Source organism: Canis lupus, chromosome 7 (assembly GCF_011100685.1).
Source record: "Canis lupus familiaris isolate Mischka breed German Shepherd chromosome 7, alternate assembly UU_Cfam_GSD_1.0, whole genome shotgun sequence".
NCBI lineage: Eukaryota > Metazoa > Chordata > Mammalia > Carnivora > Canidae > Canis > Canis lupus.
In genome coordinates, this window is record NC_049228.1 from 69,578,055 (window position 1) to 69,595,493 (window position 17,439).

General features: G+C 44.3%; 1 protein-coding gene across 1 annotated transcript in view; it reads left to right on the forward strand.

Moving 5' to 3' along the window:
* Positions 1-5,929: 5,929 nt before the first annotated feature.
* Positions 5,930-17,439, forward strand: part of EMILIN2 (elastin microfibril interfacer 2) — a 58,522-nt gene continuing 47,012 nt past the window's right edge. Inside the window, exons 1-2 of the mRNA XM_038541816.1 lie at positions 5,930-6,078; positions 6,572-6,694. Of these exons, the coding sequence (XP_038397744.1) occupies positions 5,930-6,078; positions 6,572-6,694 (272 nt within the window). The remainder of the gene's footprint in view (positions 6,079-6,571; positions 6,695-17,439) is intronic.

Below are 17,439 nucleotides of genomic sequence, written 5' to 3' on the forward strand. Positions count from 1 at the left end.
ATCAGATTTAAAGCAAAACAAAAACTGTAACTCTTCGCTTAAACCCATACTTTTCCATAGACTTTCCTAATTAACATCCAACTTTTCTGATTGCCTCAGCTCTATTTCTTCATCATCACGTAGCTACACATTTTTTACTATGTTATATTCTATTTACTGACTGTAACTTTATGTTAAATCATTTCAGTCAATTAAGATGAGAAAGAACTAAATCTGTTTTGCTCTGGCTCCCACATTGCCTAGTTCAGTGTTCAATATGCAGAACTCGCCCAATTTGCTTACTGACAAAACAAACCTTTTGATGGCCACAAAATTTCAAGAACTTTCCCTTATCCTCCCAAATGTAACATTTTCTGACTGTTCCTGGACTTACGCTGAAATATAGTTCATCCTCATTATTCATAGATTCTGTATTTGTAAGTTTGCCGACTTGCTAAATTTATTTTTAAGTCCAAAAGCAATACTTGTAGCATTTTCATGGTCATTTGTGGACTTGTGCAGAGTGGCAAAAAACTTCCCTGCCCGATGTGCATGTTCCCAGATGACATCCAGCAAAACAATGCTCTGCTTTCTTGTTTTCCTTCTCATACTGCAAGTGTCCTTTTCTTTCCTTTTTTTCTTTTTAAAGATTTTATTTGTTTATTCATGAGAGACACAGAGCGAGAGAGGCAGAGACATGGGCAAAGGGAGACGTAGGCTCCATGCAGGGAGCCCGATGTGGGACTCAATCCCGGGCCTCCAGGATCACAACCTGGGCCAAAGGCGGCACTAAACCCCTGAGCCACCTGGGCTGCCCCAAGTGTCCTTTTCATGGTAAATTTAGTGCCATACTTTTTTTTTTTTTTTTTTTTTTTGCATTTTTGTGCTTTTTGTTGGTGGTTTTGCTATTTAAAATGGCCCTCAAGCATAGTGCTGAAGTGCTAGTAGTGTTCCTGAGCACAGAAGGCTGTCCTGTGCCTTATGGAGAAAATATATGTTAGTTAAGCTTTGTTCAGGCATGAGTTACAGTAATGTTGGCCATGACTTCAATGTTATTTATGAAATACAGTATCTTTAAATAGAAAACACACATATGTACTGATTGGTTGACAAAAACATCGTGACTGGAGGCCTGTAGGAACCTAACCCTGTATTTCCCCCTAGGAGCAATTGCTCAGTATTTGTTAATTCAGTGTTGGCAGCAACTTTATGGGATATGCTGCATCAAATAATGAGAATTAACCGTACTTAAATACTTATAACATTGTTTAGGACTGCATATAACCTGAAATACTAGAATTAATTTGTTCATGAATACTATTTGAATGAGTATAGATTGAAATTGTGCTAAAATTTAATAATGTATTTTATAATCATCAAACACATTCTGCCTATTTAAAACATGTTGATTCCAGAATAATCAACTCTTATTCCATAAATAAATGATGAACTACAGCATAGTTTGATGTGGCTCATATATAAGACATTACTGCCTAAGCTATTATAGCTGTCTTGGAAAGAGATCTAATTCTAAGAGCCTATTTTTGTCAGTTATTTCTTATGAAGAAAAAAATGTGTTCAAAACCACACCATAAGTGTGACAGCAATAAATTCTCAAACATATTATTTGGCTATAGGAAGCATTCTTAGAACTAAGAAACATCTGAAAAAAATTAAGAGATATGGAATTAGAAACTAATTTTATCTTTTTGAGGAAAAAGATATTCACAATTGAGTTGCCTGCTGATCCTGAGTTTATTTTTGTAGTTATTGATCCTTCCAAAGTTCTCACTGAATAAATTTATTTGCAACGCAGAAGATGAACTCTCCTGAACAATAAACTGAGCTATATGTTTTCCCCTGGAGGGCAATAAAAAAGAGAACTGGGATGGAAGTCAAGAGCCCAGTATTCCATTTCTGACTATCCCATTTAGAGTCATTCTGAATGAGTCATGCATGTGCTTTCATGACAGCCATTTCTTTATATTTCTTACTTAGAAAGGAGAACTGTAGTAGATGCTCAGCTGCCCATGCCAGTTGGCACAAAAAAAAAAAAAAAAAAAAAAAAGAATGACAAAGCTCAATAACCTGATTGCAAATCTGTTGCAGTGCTAAAGTGGTAACAGTAACAATTGTGAATATTTATCCTCCACTTGCCAGGCACTCCTCAGTTTGCCTGGCACTGTGCTAGGCAGTTTATGTGTGGTAACCAAATAATCCTCCCAATAGCCACACGAGGCATTCCCATTTTCAGAGCAGAAAATGGAGGATAGAGAAGCCCACTGACTTATCTGAGTTCATTCTACTAATAGATGAGGGTACCCAACTCCATTGCATGAGGTCTTGACCACTGCTTGTTTTCATGTGTGATTTCAGGCATGATTTTAACAGTTTGGAAGTTCTCATGTGATGGTTTAAATGTAAGTCATACCCCGCTGACCAATATAGGGAAATTTGTTCCTGCTGTCTCTCAAGAAAGATGATTAAAATAATGGCCGTAATCCTTAGTAATGTCATTGAATTAATCAATTGATAAATAAGATCAGTTCTGGGTTCAGAAGATAGAGATTTTGAATCTTTATCTTTGTACAGCAAATGGACTATTCGCAAATAAGTATATTAAGAAAAAATTGAAGAGAGTGATTGTCCTTTGTTCTGTTTGGCTCTATTTGAGCAAAGCCTTTGACAAGACAGGAAAGCAGCTGTTTGTAAATTTTGAAGTCTAGGGACTCACTGACTTCATTCTGAGGGTGCCTATATCTAAAGTAGCCGAATGAAATTGTATCAATCAAACCTTAGCATTCCAAAACAGACTAAGCTAGATGGTACAGTTGTGTTTTTTTTTTTTTTCCTCAGAGATATTTCTGTCTTTCTTTCCCTACCAGGCTGCATTTCTTTTTAATGAAGTGCATCTTATCACTAACTTATGAATGTGTAAGACATTTTCTCAGGGTTCATTATGTTAGGAATGCTTTGCAATCAAAATATTCAAGATATCCAGTCTACAAGGACTTCCTCCCCCATGATTAGATAAGCAACACAAAGAAGTAGTAAAGACATCTAAAAGTACACCTAGACATGGGGGGGGGCACTTTTTTTGAGTTCTAGAGAGCAAAACAAGACATGTGAAGGATGGGACACTCACGCTAGTCTTATGACTCTTGACCACATACATCCTAGATTCAAATCAGTTCATCTTGATCAAACATCATGTGCTCAGATGGCTGAATATAAGGATGGGAGGAAAATACCCCACTGCTGCCTCTGTAATGATCACTTACTCTCTCCCACCAGGTAACTGAAGGGGAGCCTGGGGGAACTGGAGGCCTAGCAGGTTCACTGCTTCATGAGATGTGCCCCCCAAGTACAGAGCCTGATGGGCATTTTTATCACGATCAACAGTGAGGAAATGAGTTTTAGGAAGTAGGTCTAACTTTGCATTTTTGTTTTAGCTAAGTTGGTCACACAGTTGAGAGTAGACGTTACTATGAGGCACTTTGATTTTAAAACAGGAGAAATGCCTTCAGATTGTGATTAGAAACTGACAGTTTTCAAGTGGTTGTTTAAAGTAGTTGGCGGCTTATAAAGAATTCACATTTACAGAATTCTGCCAATGGTACCTCCATTATTCCTTACGGCTGGGGCCACATGACCTGCCCAACCAGTCTCTTTCCTAATGTGCTTAAGCTCCCTATCCTCGGGAATCTTCCCTCTGCTTTGGGAGAGGGTTTTCTGGTTCCCAAGTTTGATGTGTCTCTTCCCATGGCTTGAGGAGAGAAAGGGAAGGGGGTCCCTTGGGATCTTGGCCTTAAGTCTTCCTGAGAGCTGAAAATCTTCTTCCATCTTCCCAGAGCAGCCCCACACCAGGTACACCTGGACATGTGCCTAGAGAAACACATGTGACAAATATTGTCTCATGGCATTGACTGTACATCAGAAATTTTCTACCCTTCACTACACAGGAATGCCTAGAAGCTCTGTGAACACAGAGCCCACCCAGGTCAGTTTTGGCTCACTTGTGAATTCTCGGTATTTTCACACAATGCCTAGCCTATAACAGATGCTCAGAATAAAATTTATCTACTGATAAGTGCCATTTTATAGCTGATTAAATAAAGAGGTCACGTGATGTGATGAGCAATGGGTATTATATGCAACTGATGAATTACTGAAAACTGCATCTGAAACTAATGATGTACTATATGTTGGCTAATTGAATTTAAATTTAAAAATACAGTATTGTGGTCATCTCAATGGAAAGTTAGTCCTCAAACTCTTGGACTAGAATACAGCTTCCTAACATAACTCCAACGGATAAAGTAGATTTGACCTCATCAGTTCAACTCACTCTCAAGTTTGAGAATAACCTGTACTGAAGAGCCATTGTGGTTGTTAGCTGCTGGGTGTAGACATGCATCATTTGTGTTTCCTTTTTTTTTTTTTTTTTTTCCCCCTTCTGTCACTTCCCTTCATTTCTGTGCTTGGTTTCTTCCCTACCACAGTTCATGAACAAAAACGGTGTTAGGGTGGGGACGGTAAGAAATTCACGAAGACACAGATTGGGCTATGCAAGACCACTTTTTATCCCTTTCTGTGATTTCCCCCTGTGGATGTATCTTCTGAAGGCTGGGATGACTCCAGCCCTTTATGTGCATGATCTTCCATAAGAGAGTTCATGGAAGGATTATTTCCTTACATGGCATAATTTTCTGCTTGGCTCTTGTGAGGTTTCTACTTAGGGTATATCCTTTCTTCTGTTTGCAAATCAAAATGCCCAACAACATCATCAAACCACATTAGAAATAAAATGGACCAATGGCTTCATTTGGTGAAAGAGCAAATGTTTACTGTCCTTGTAACAATCCACAGCCAGCAGCAACCTGTTCATTCACAGATGCTGTAGTTTCTGCAGTCTGCAAACAACCTCGCTGCAACGTTCATTAGATAAAGCAGGTTGGTTCAAATAACAGCCCCAGCGTACACCCCTTTGGCAGGGATTTTATGTAACATTCTTCTCTATGGGGTTGTCTGATCCCCAAAAGAAATTGGTAGAGATTAGTGTAACTCAAGAAGAGTCAGAAAATACGCAAGCAAGTGAAAAGACAAACGTCCAGCAGGCTTTGAACTGTTGGGAGCAAATGCGACGGTCGTGGCGACTTTGATGTTGACAGGAAAAGTTCAGGGTGGGACATGAGAAGCGGAGGCTGTGAGATTATCTTTCAGAATTTAGTGTGGCATTCACTGGAGCCTGCTGCGGTGCTCGGGCAGCTCTGGTGGGGGGAGGGGACCCCGAGGCCCTGCACCTTGACTTGGACACTGAAGCGGACGCTGCGGCCCGGGGAGCGCAGGGGACCCGCCTTCACTTCCCCCGAATCTCCTAAGCCCAAGCGCGGCAGGGGAGGAAACCCGAGCCGAGCCCCTCCCAGGGGCTGATCCAGATGTCCCTCGTTCCCCCCGGGGAGCCGGCACCCGGCACCGCAGACCCGCCGACGGCGGCCGCATCCCCAGGGGCCGGGGCGCGCCGGGGGAAGGTGGGAGGCGGAGCTGCCCTGCTTCTGGGAAGACACCAAAGGAATGAGTAATTGGACATTCTGTAACTTGGACCCTTCTCCTAAACTCTTTCGCCCTTTCGCCCCAAGCCCCCTGCCGAGAGGCCCGAGACACCGGAGACCGGGGGCCGCGGTGGAGGAAGAGTCACGTTTCGGAGAGGGAAGTGAAATAAAGAGGGCGGCACCCGGGGGGACCTGTGCGTCACTGAGGGACCGCGGAGAGGCGCGGGCGCACGGGTGGGAAAGGAGCAGCGGGAGCGAGAAGCCGGGCGGCGGCTCCTCCACGCGGCCGAGCGGCCCCCGCCTTCCCCGGCCGCGCCCCGTGCGCCCGCAGCCTCGCGGCTCCAGCCTCCGCGCTCCGCGCTCGGGATCCGGCCGGCGGGGCGCCCGGCGCGCGCGGAATGTGGCCGCGGACACGGCTCCGGCACCGCGCGCCCCGGCGCTGGGCGCTGGCGCTGGCGCTGCTGGCCCTGGGCGGCGCAGGGCTGTGCCTCGCCGGCCCGCAGCCCGCGCAGCCCGTGCAGCCCGCGAGGCCGGGCGCCAGGAACAAGTAAGTGCGCGGCCCTCTCCCCGCAGCCGCCCCGGGCCCTGGGCCCCGCCGACCCCTCCCCGACCCGCAGCCCGGCCCGCCGCGACTCCCGGCCGAAGGCGACGAGCTGCAGCGGGGACCCCGTGGGCTGCCCCGACGGCAGCTCCTCCCGGGGGGTGGGGGGGGGGGCGTGCGCTCCGCGGCCCGCGAGAGGCGTCCCGGGTGGTGTCGCCCGCCCTGGAGCCGCGGGGCGCCGGGAGTGTCGGGCAGAGCAGGGCGGCCAGACGCAGACTCCGGGAATCGCTGAAGCCCCCGGGACCGCCGGCGCTGCTCCTCCGCGTCTTTCGTCGGCTCCAGGCGCACGGGCCCCAGAGGCGCAGCCGCGCACCCCGGGAGGGCTGCTTTGTGGCGCTCCCGCCTGCGCAGAGCCTGCGGCTTCCTGACCCCCGCCTCCCCCAGCCTCATTGCTCTCGGGGTTCACCCTGTGCTTCTCGCTCGCTCTCCTTCACCCCAGGAACTGGTGCGCCTACATCGTGAACAAGAACGTGAGCTGCTCCGTGCTGGAGGGAAGTGAGAGTTTCATTCAGGCTCAGTACAACTGTGCCTGGAACCAGATGCCCTGCCCGTCCGCGCTGGTGTAAGTGCCGGGGCCGGGGCCGGGGCCGGGGCTGGGGGGCGGGCGGGGTGCGCACCGGGGCGCGGGCGGTGGGTGGCGTCGGAGCCTGGGGCTCTTCCAGAGCCGGAGAAAACCGAGAAGTCGGAGCGCCGAGCGGGGTCCCAGGCGCGGGAGCGGCCCCGAGCGAGCAGGGGGATGCGCACGACTTGCGAGCCTGTGGCCGCCGGGGCAGAGGAGGGGTGAGCAAAGCCCCCACCCCCACCTCTTTTTTTTTTTTTCCTTTCAATTTTATTACTAACATAAGGCAGCTGGACCTAATTAGATCCACATTGTGTGTTCTGGGGCACAGAGAAGATTCCAAAATGTATACCGCTAAGAACGTTGAAATGTAGGATTAGTCGAGAGGTTTGTTCTAGCCCGTGTCTTAACACAGGCGAGTTTCGTCCAAATGTCCCCATAAAACGCACCTCTTCCTCTGCTGTGGCTCTCTAAACTCAAGTCCCAGCAATAACTTGCTTTAAAGTGAGAACCACCCCCCTCCTTTTTTCTTCTTCTTTTTTTTTTTTTTTCATGTTTGATTTGGGGATTCAGCTAAGAGAAAATGGTCATCTTTTTGATGAAAAGTAATCATCTTTTTTGCTTATAAAGATTTCACTATCTATAAAAAAAAAAAACAGAGGAAGCAATGCCTTAGAATCGAATACAAATTCCCTTAAATACATCACACACATCCAATTGTCTTCTGGCAAGCCTTTGTGTTTTTGTGTAAGTTGGTTATCAGAGGATGAGCGATGTGAATCAATGGCTGTTGGGAACACATGTGATGGTTGAAATTAATTGTTTTCCCCTAAGAATAAGTTGTTTGTTTTAGGGCACAGTTGTCAGTACAGCAAAGAATAGCCAGTAGGCGGATCTGTCTTTGGCAAAGCAAAGGGACAGACTGAAACTGTACTCCAGGAAACTTTTTTCCAGAAGGCAGTACATGAGCCTTCAGGCTTGTGGGGTGGACATGGTCTCTGGATCTTTCTACATGGGGTGTTATGGGGACTGCAAACAGGGAAGAGATAATTCCTGTTAGGCCAACAACAACAACAACCTAGAAGAGACCCTCACTTTCAAATATACAGAGAAACAGGCAGAAATGGAATCCCTGACTCACCGAACTGGGTTTGTCAGAGGACTGCAGTACTGTCATAATGCCTATCTCTGCTTGGTCATTTGGCCAGCAGTCAGTGAAATAAGAACCAAGTAAGATTTTTACATTGTGGTAGAGACACAAACTAAGTATTCAACACAATTTGAATGGATTTATTTAAACTTAGAATTATTATTCAGAAACATTTCACTTATTTTACTTAACTACATTTTGTGGTTTGTTATACCCTTAATACTTACTTGTGGCAACTCAGATACATGAATTTTTTCACTTGGAGAGGTAATGCTTTTCATTTAAAAGATGTTTTTTCAGGCGCCTGGGTGGCTCAGTCTGTTAAGCATCTGCCTTTGGCTCAGGTCATGATCCTGGGGACCTGGGATGGAGCCCCACATTGGGCTCCCTGCTCAGCAGGAAATCTGCTTCTCCCTCTGCTCCTCCCCTGCTCATTCTCTCTCACACACACATGCTTTCTCTCTCAAGTAAATAAAATCATAAGAAAAATAAAAGATGTTTTTTCCTTTGAATTTTCTGTAATTATTTTAGTGCTTGCAAAATTAAGTGATGATTTAATTGTTGTATTTGACCAAAACTCAGTGAAATAGATTCTTTGTCGTCATTGGGGAGCAAATCACCTCCAGATCAGCAGGTTAATGAAAGGCAATTGGAGCATATTTTTGCCACCCTGTGGGAAGGACAACAAAAATTGCTATAAGAAACGACAGATGTTTTTATTGTTTTGTTAAATAAAACCAAAACAAGTGACCTGGGTGTTTTTCTTCAATAGTAGTCACTTAAAGAGTTCAAGTGTGTTTTTACATTTTAGATACTGCATTGTAGGTGTGAAATTCTAAAAATAAGAACAGGCTTTTAGCTAATCAAGCTGAAAATGTTGAAATAGTTAATTCAGTAAAGAGGAATGGCTTACCTTATTTTTCAGCTAGTAAGTGTTTCCTAAATTTTGATGATTGGTGGGTGATGGAAATCAAAGCCTCTTTACACTTAAAGAGAATGAATGGCTGTTTACCATGGAATTTCCCAGTTGTGTTTCTGATGAATCCAGAAACCCTAGAAACTTCTCTCAATTCATGGTCGTTGTAAGGTGAGGTCTTCATTATTGGATCTTAGAACCTGAGACATGTGGAAGCGAGAATCCTTTGGAAACTCATCCTGCAGTTACTGAGGGATACTTTCCAAGTGGTAGAAGTGCAGGGCTGGCGTGGCGGTTGGCTGAGATGTTGGAGCTAGAATGCAGTTTGGCAGCTGGTGCCAGCTGAGTGCCTGGGAGTAGCAGGTGTGTGCCAGCAAGGCCTGAGAGAGTTGGGCCGGGTAGAGTTTCTAGGGATGGTGGAGGGAAAGGAGGAAGAGGAGCCAGGAAGGGAGAGAGCAAAGCCGACTTTGGAGGAGGAAACTTCATCTTAGGGATCTCAGGGTCTGGAGAGGTCTGGAGGCTGAGGAGTCCATTGAGGCCAGTGGCTTTAGCTAGCTGGAAGAATTTACTTCTGCAGAAAGGACAGTTTCAGGTCAATGTGGGCAGGCATTGCAACTTGTATGAGATTAGGGGAGTAAGTTGAGAAGAAACTCAGTTAACACAGGCATCAAATATGTTTCAAAGGCTTTGCTGGAAAAAGGGAGTTGATGGTAGCCAAGCAGATGAAGAATCACTTAGAAAATGTTGCATGTTCTAGGACAGAAGTGGAGAATCCAAAGGAGACACTGAATATACTCTTAGACATAGGAGGAAATCAGCTAGGAAACGAGCTTTTATGGGGAACTCCATAGAAATAAGTGGACAACATCTATGCCTGGTCATGTTATTGGGTACTGAGCCTCTGGGCTATAGAGACCTAGTACATGTGCATTTCCAGAAGGTTTAGACCTCGCCCCATTTGCCTACATGAAGAGCCTTCGGTTCCACACTGCAAATTTGGGCACTGTTATGTGAAACTAGGAGTGGAGAGGGTTTGTGTTATATGGGCATTGAGTCATTACTTTCCTGAAACTGTAAAGAAACTTCTGTGTGTCAGGTGCTATGTTAGGGCTTTTTATTCCATACACGAGGTTATTTAATTCTTGTAACAACCCTTCAAGATGAATACTGTGGTCCCCATTTTGCCAATGAGGAAGCAGAAACTAGATGTTCCCTAACTTGTCTATGGTCTCATGACAGTAAGTGGCTGAGCTGCCCGCAAATCCAGGGTTCCTTTGGCCCCATAGCAATGGAGAATGCATTCGTTCGTTTTAACGTGTACTTTCAGTGGATTGCACCATACTCAACTATTAAGAAAAATTACACCTTCTTTCATGGAAGCCAATTCCCTGTAAAAGTGATTGAGAACTGTGTGTGTATGCGTGTGTGCTCAAATATCTTTATTGTGAGTTATTTGCTATGATGCATTGGACAGTATCATTTTTCATAATGTCTGCTATGCTATACAGTTTCTTTTTAAACTTTTCTCCAGTTTTATTGAGATTTCATTGACATATAGCACTTCATAAATTTAAGATGTATAGCATAATGACTTATATATGTTGTGAAGTGATCGCCACAGTGAGTTAACATCCATCATCTCATAGAAACAAACAAAAAATGGAGTTTTTTCCTTGCGATGAGATGCTTAGGATCTACTCTCTTAACAGATTTCAGATATACCATACAGTGTAACTACACTCATTATGTTGTATATTACATCCCCAGGACTTTATGTTACAACCAGAAGTTTGTACCTTGACCACCTTCATCCATTTCCCTCCCACTCCACCTTTACCTCTGGTAACCACAAATCTTTTTCTGTGAGTTTGTGTTTTTTTTAGATTCCATGTATATGTGAGAATATATACATACAGAATTTGTCTTTCTCTGACTTCCTTTACTTAGTATAATGCCCTCAAGGTCTATCCATGTCACATGGTAGGATTTTCTTTTTTTTTTAATGGCAGAAGAGTAGTCCGTTGTGTGTATACACGACAACTTCTTTATCCATTCATCAGTCAGTGGACACCTAGGTGGTTCCCATGTCTACTGTAGATAATGTTTCTGTGAGCACGATGTGCAGAGATCTGTTTAACATAGAATTTTTGTTGCCTTTGCACATATACCAAGAAGTGAAATTGCGGGGTCATTTGGTACTTGTGTTTTTGACTTTTTGAGGAAACTCCATGCTATTTTCCATAGTGGCTGCATGGATTTACATTCCCACCCACAGCATACAAGGGGTCCCTTTCTCCACATCCTCAGCAGCATTTATGTCTTGCCCTTTTGATGTCTTATTTTAATAGTATCCAGGGCTTGAGTTGGGTGAGAGTACCTCCCTGGAGCACATTATTTTAATGTGAGGAGCCCCTTCATCACCTTATATCTTTTTTTTAAAAAAAAGATCTTATTTATTTATTCATGAGAGACACACACAGAGAGAGAGAGAGGCAGAGACACAGGCAGAGGGAGAAGCAGGCCCCATGCAGGGAGCCCGACTTGGGACTCGATCCCGGGACTCTAGGATCAGGCCCTGGGCTGAAGGCGGCGCTAAACCGCTGAGCCATCCGAGTTGCCCATCACCTTCTATCTTTAGAGCAACTCCATAGGGGCATTATCCCCATTCTACAGAAGGTCATTTAGTTAGGAAGTAGCTGGTCCTGGATCCAAATCCAGTCATATTTCCAAATCTTATGTTCTTCCCCCTCCACACCTCACGGTCCCTTGGTGTCTGGACCCACATCCGAGGGTGCATGAGTGTGGTGCCTGCCACAGTGCATGCTGGGACATTGGCACCTCTGGTGAGATGGAAGGGTGGGGTGATGGTCTAAGATTTCCTAGATCCCCCTCTATGCAGGTTGGTGGTGTTTGGGTGGACTGCTGGTAGGAGACAGCACCATCTTCTCCTTCTTGGACTAGGCATTGTTTCCTTTCATGCATCATTCATGGTTTGTGGCAAAAATGCCAGAGAGTCCATAACCTCCCACTCTGCTTGCATCAGTCCCGCTGACTGCTGTTAGTATTTGAGGCATTTGGGGGCGTCCTGTATGCAGAGCAGCTGCCTAGTAGGTGAAGACATCCGGGGACTCCCAGATGTAAGGCAGGATTATTTCCCTATATTTGCTTTGCTCCCAGCTCAGGGTGAGGTTTCCTACTCTCTGAGCCCACAAACTGACTTGGCTTTATCAGCATCTACCCAACCCCACTCTTGCCCCCTGCTTGGGTGTGTTGCATCTGGGTGGAATTTTTCCTATGAGCTTTTTAAAAGAATCTCATCGGTTGGGAGAGGAACTGGGTGGGACCAACTAGGGGAGCCTGTACTGCTGTGATAGCACAGAAGAAGAATTTGTGAATTTGTAGCAGGTGTGAGTTCTACGTGCTGAGTTTCAGAACTCCTCTAATTGTCAGATTCCAAGGGGGAGCAGATGGTCATTCAGTTGGAAGAAGAGTTGTCTATTAGAAAGCAATCTCAGCCAGGAAAAGCTTTTTTTTTTTTCTTTTTTTCTCTTCTTTAAACAAAGAACACTGAAGGCTGTGAAAATAATGAGGACTTACATCTTCTGGAGTAAATTCTACAGTTTCTACATCTCCAGGAACAGAATTCTATTCAACTGGAAAACGTGCCTCTTATGTGTATAGCTTTGGGGGAATTCTTTTTCCTTCAGCTTTTAAACATCTTGCAATCAACTGGCTGTTAAAAGCTTTGCTCCTTGGTTTTGAGGGTAATTTGAATCAACTGAGGGAGCCTGAGCTCGGAGCATCTGGAGAGGGGGAGAAGGCAAGTCTTGAGAGGCGGTACCCAGACCCTGAGAGCCGCATGCATGCTCCTCCCTCCTTAGGTTGGCCTTCCTTATCAGCTCTTCCGGGGCTGCCCTAGAATCTTCTGATCTTCCTTTCAAGCTTCTTTGTACTTTTGTTCTTTCCCTCTTCTTAGGTTTCTGGTAGATCAGATGCTGGGTTCGTAGAGCCCTTCCACAGTCATGTTTTTCTCATCACAAACTCAGCCAGATTAGTTAGGGCAGAGATGGTGGTCTTAGAAGTCTATGGTTATGGCTACATTTTCCACCTTTCTTATCTTGGAGAAAAATTAATGGGATTTAAATAGAGCTTGCGGTCTTAAGAAAAACAATTGCTTCTCGTTAAACCCCATTTTGGTCCTTTTATTTGGTCTTTCTCCACAGATCTACTCTGTTGGCACTTGGTAAATGAACTAAAATTCTGAGGTAGTCAGGAAAGGGGAGGCAAATGGAGCAAGCGTCCCCTGAGGTGGTCCCTCGAGGCTAGCTCGTGTGGCCAGTGTGTTCTGGAAGCAGAAATAGAAACCTTGGCTTCGGGCCTGAGCTTTAACCGTTACCGAGCTGTGTGACTTCAGGCAAATCCCTCAGCCTCTCTGAGGCACATTTTTTCTCATCTCTACATTACTATAGCTGTCAGAACTTTTAAAAGTGTGCTGTCATACTCCTATAGGATACACTGAGCAGGCATGTCTCGTGACACCCCTTATTCTCCTCGTGTGGAGTGTTGTTGCCTCTCAGGTGGCCTTATCTTTGAAGGCTCTGAATTTGAAGTTAATGCTTCTGGACATTTAGAGAAAGACTGAAGGCTGAAAACTGAAAGAAACTCAGTAAACCGAGGTAATAAGTAAATGAAATGAATAAAATCAACTTCCAAACATGCAGTTAACTGAGAGATTGCTTTGGAAGCAGAGCCAGCATTGGCTTCTCTGGGGAGTGCAGGTGAGTGATCACGGCCCATTTAAAGGAGATGTTGCAGCTGTGGGGGGCACTGGGGCTTGTTGGGTGGAGAGCCAGCGCCCTGTTCCAGGTTGCCAGGGCGGAGGAAAGCTCTGCCCATCCTCTGGCCACCTTTCACCAGCCACAGCGCTGCTCTAAGCCTTTGCCTTGAGGAGAAAGTCCTCTTCCTCCAGTTGCTAATAGCGGGCTGTTAGCACTGTTTACTGAACGTGCGTCATACAGCAGGTACTGCACAGAACAGTTACCCAGTGTTTTACATGCTGTTTTTTTAAAAACCTAAAGCTGACAGACTGTGCCAGCGTTGAGACACCTTACAGACTGTCACCCAAATGTTCTGATTTATTGCTGGTCCAAACAAACACTGGCTTTTTTCCTTTTTTTCTTTTTTTACTATTGCTTCTGTCCTTGATAAAAGCTGTTTTCTGGACTTAAAGATAACAAAGAACCACTTGATAAAATGATGCGAGCCTCACTTCTCACGAAGAACAATTTTCCTGGACAGCTTCAGAGAGGAGCATAGTAGCTGTTAATGTGATGGCAGTTCACATTGGAGGAGAATAATGAAATGATTAAAATGAAACCAGTAAGTTTTCCTCTTTTCTTCCTGTTTTAAAGTGGTGATGTGTGCTGGACAAAAGGAGGGAGGGTTCAAACTAACCAAATCCCTGGTTTAAAAATGCTGTAGAAGCAAACTTTTCTGGGTGTGTTAGGACCCAGCTGTTCTTTTGCTTCCCCCCCCCCACCCCCGCCACAACTTTCCACTAAGAAAATATTAGATTAGGGAATACGCCTAAAAATCATTTTCTGCAGTGTCAGCCTTTCAGGGTGGAGTATTTTACTAGGCATTTGCTTAAGAGACCAATGGTTTAGGTGAAGCCTTCACAAACTGGCCATTTTGATGGAAGGGAGTTTGCTATGACACCCCTCAACTTTTTCCTAACATTCCCCATCTTCATTCACATTTGTAATTGTATGGGGTCTGCTGAATGGGCTTTATTCTTATCTTTTACAGAGATTTGCTCACAGTCTATTGTAAAACAAGGTTCTAGAGATTTCCTTCCTTCTTCAAGTTGTTATAGCTGCTCAGCAGGGGTGCTGTTGGAGGATCATGGGATAAGGACCTACATTTTTTTTCTGAACTACAGTGGTGCAAACGCCACTTGTTTTTCTGCTAAGGTTCTCCATATATCTTGATTTTTAACATTTAAATTCAATTAGCCAACATAGACTATATAATTAGTTTCAGATGTAGAGATCAGTGATCCATCAGTTGCATATAACACCCAGTGCTTACCACATCACATGGCCTTCTTAATGTCCATCACCCAAGTTACACCATCTCCCCACTTCCCCCCCTCCAGCAACCCTCAATTTGTTTCTTCTGGTTAAGAGTCTCTTTTGGTTGTCTTCCTCTCTGAAAGCAGAGCCCCAAAGCTGTGGCTGTGATTGCGACAGAACCCAGGGTGGGGTGAGTTTCACAATCCAGCCGTTTGCAGGAGATTGTATTCACCATTAAAAGTGTCTCTCAGGCTTGTGTTGGTGTCAACGCGAGGAGCTCTCCCGTGTTGATGGAATGAGGCCTTGGGCAGGGAGGCCGAGTTGAGCCTTTCTGAATATTGTGAACATTCCAGAATCTCCAGTCTGGCCTGCTGTCCTGACAGTGTTCAGGCCTGGTTCATGCGTCAGGGGGCGTGTGCTGGAGATTCTTCAGCTTTCAGCGGGGGCAGCAGCTTTCCAGGACGACAGTGCCAGGTCAGCTCTGGCTTGGTCATGATAAACGAGGCACCCTTTTCCCATCCCAACACGCTGCATCATCTTCTGGCAACTCACAATGTTTGGGAGTCATTCTGTTGCATTATTGCAAAAATAGCAAGATACAACACAGATTCCTTGCTCACTGATGGTGCAAGAGGAAAGGCAGAAATGCTAATTTGTGTCTTTGATGTTTTGTGTGTTATTTTGCACAAAATGGCAACTTTGCCTTCAAATTTCCATTTTGTAAAAACAATTAGAAAAAATTCTGTTTCAGCTATCTTCCCTAGTAAATGATCCATACCTTTAAAAGTACAAAAATAAATATTAGGTGTAAATTCCCAACAGATAAAGTAAATGGTTGTGCAAGGAATAATCTGATATGTTTTTAAAAAATGCAAAACTTTAGTTAAATCCTAATTGTGAAAAATCTGAAAAAGAATGATGTGGTTTTGGTTTCTACTTGATTGAGTTCTGTTATTGCATTGTCAAGACAAGACTACCTGATAAATAATTTCATAGTCCTGAAGAGATTTTAAAGACCCTGATGCAGAAATGTGTTTATATATATATATATATATATATATATTCTACATAAATAAACCAAATATATTTAAAATTGTATAATTAAATGCTTTGACATTTTTATGCACACGTGATACCAACATCACAATCAAGATATTGAATATATTCATCACCCCCAAAACTTTCCTCACACCCCTTTGCAATCCTTTCCTCTGGTTTCTCCCCATCTATTCCCCAGGTACCTGTTGATCTGTTTTCTATCACCATAGATAAGTTTGCATTTTCTAGAGTTTGATAATATAGTCATATAGTATGTACTCTGTTAGCCTTTTTTTATCCAGCATAATTATTTGGAAGTATATCCATTTCATACTATATATATATCAATACTTGATGACTTTGTATTGTTGTATTCCTTTGTATGTGCATACGACCATCTGTACATAGTTGCCTTATAGCTGAGAACTTGTGGCAAAATGGTGTAGAAAATCATTTGTATTGATAGTAAGGTTACTTCTCTGATTTTTCTGAAGACAAATTAGATGGTATATTAGATACTCAGATAAATGGGGCACTAGATAAAACCATAGTGGATGGGGTAAGAAAAACACATTTCGGGGGCACCTGGGTGGCATCTGCTTTCAGCTCAGGTCATAGTCCTGGGGTCCTGGGATGGAGCCCTACTCCCTGCTCTGTAGAAAGTCGCCTTCTCCCTCTGCCCCTACCCCCTTGTGTACCCTCTCTCTCTCTCTGTCTCTAATAAATTAATTAAATAAAAAGAAAAACACATTTCACATTTATAGCACTGGAAAACACTGAATTGAGGCTACATAATTAGCTTAAACTATTTCAAATTGGCAGAAAGCTCAGCAGTGTTAAGTCTTATTTAGAGACTCTTGGTTACTCAGTTTCATTAAACATATATTTTTGTGGCTGGCCCAGGACTAGACCCCACAGGGACAAAGCAAGGAACCTGATCTCTCTCTTGCCCTCCAGAAGTTCACATCCAGTCAGTGAATGAGACATAGAAATAATTTACAAAATAAAAGGTGAAATGAGAATTGCTGTACAGAAGTACAAGTAGTTGAGGATGTTCAGAGGTAGAAGTTACTTCTGCCCGAGGGGAGTCTGAGAACCTGTTTGCAGGTGGTGACATCTTAACAGGGCTTTGAAGAATGGTTCCAGTTGAATATATGCAGATTTGAGAGGACACCAGCATAAAACCAGAAAACATGGCTAGGGCCTAGTGGTGGGAAATGAAGGGGCATCTGTGAGGAAGTGTAAACCCGTGTCTGCAGGGCTGGCTCTTCCCAGGGCTGAGGGAAGACTGCTCCAGCCTGCTCTCCCTGGCGTGTAGATGGCCACCTTCCTTTCAGGATCTGTCCCATCCTTTCCCTCTGTGTGTTTGTGTCCCATTGGATTAGGGCCCATCCTAATGGCCTTGTTTTACCTTGATTACCTCTGTAAAGACTCTGTCTTTAAATCTGGTCACATTCTAAGGTACTGTGTGGGAGTGAGGAGTCCAACATATCTTTATGGGGTGGCACAATTCAACCCATAACAACCAATGTTGGGAGGTTGGACTTTATCATTTAGGCAAAGGGGAGTC